The sequence below is a fragment of the Nestor notabilis genome, unplaced genomic scaffold (assembly GCF_000696875.1).
Source record: "Nestor notabilis isolate BGI_N333 unplaced genomic scaffold, ASM69687v1 scaffold18698, whole genome shotgun sequence".
NCBI lineage: Eukaryota > Metazoa > Chordata > Aves > Psittaciformes > Psittacidae > Nestor > Nestor notabilis.
In genome coordinates this window covers 13,081-13,873 of record NW_009940839.1, presented here as the reverse complement: position 1 = coordinate 13,873, position 793 = coordinate 13,081, and the positions used below count along the sequence as shown (strand labels likewise).

Below are 793 nucleotides of genomic sequence, written 5' to 3'. Positions count from 1 at the left end.
GGGGCTAAGACCCCCCCCCCATTCACACCCCATCTGCCCCATAGGGACCCAGAGGGCTGCTTGGTCCCAAAGGACCCCCCGGCATTCCCGGCCCCCCGGTAAGAACCATGGGGAGACCTGGAACCCATCCTGGTGGTGCCCCCCCATCACCTCAACACCCATCTCCTCCATAGGGCGTCCGCGGCATGGATGGACCTGTGGGTCCCAAAGGGAACGTGGTGAGTTGGGGGGCGCCCCCCCGTCGCCCCATTACACCCCATTGAGGTCACACAAATGGGGGGGGCAACCATTGACTCCCATCTCCACCATAGGGACCTCAAGGAGAACCAGGACCCCCTGGTCAGCAGGGGACCCCTGGCACCCAGGTGAGCCCCCAAACCCCATTGCACCCCCAATAGAGCAGTGGGGGGACCTGCTATGGGTCACGGTGGGGTTTGGGGGTGCAACGAGCCTCCCATCACCCCCCATCCTCATGCTCAGGGTCTACCAGGACCTCAAGGTGCTACAGGACCTCCTGGAGACAAGGTGGGAATTGGGTCCCATATCGGGGGGTCAATGGGATCAGGTGAGCCCCCAAACCCCATTGCACCCCCAATAGAGCAGTGGGGGGACCTGCTATGGGTCACGGTGGGGTTTGGGGGTGCAACGAGCCTCCCATCACCCCCCATCCTCATGCTCAGGGTCTACCAGGACCTCAAGGTGCTACAGGACCTCCTGGAGACAAGGTGGGAATTGGGTCCCATATCGGGGGGTCAATGGGATGAGGGGGGTCTATGGGACAGGGGGAGCTTAG

At 63.1% G+C, this 793-nt stretch overlaps 1 protein-coding gene across 1 annotated transcript in view; it reads left to right on the top strand.

Moving 5' to 3' along the window:
- LOC104410435 (collagen alpha-2(XI) chain-like) overlaps nucleotides 1-793 on the top strand; it is a gene marked incomplete at its 5' end in the record, with an annotated part of 11,928 nt that overhangs the window by 2,068 nt on the left and 9,067 nt on the right. The window contains 4 exon segments of the mRNA XM_010020586.1: nucleotides 27-98; nucleotides 174-218; nucleotides 312-365; nucleotides 481-525. Of these exon segments, the coding sequence (XP_010018888.1) occupies nucleotides 27-98; nucleotides 174-218; nucleotides 312-365; nucleotides 481-525 (216 nt within the window).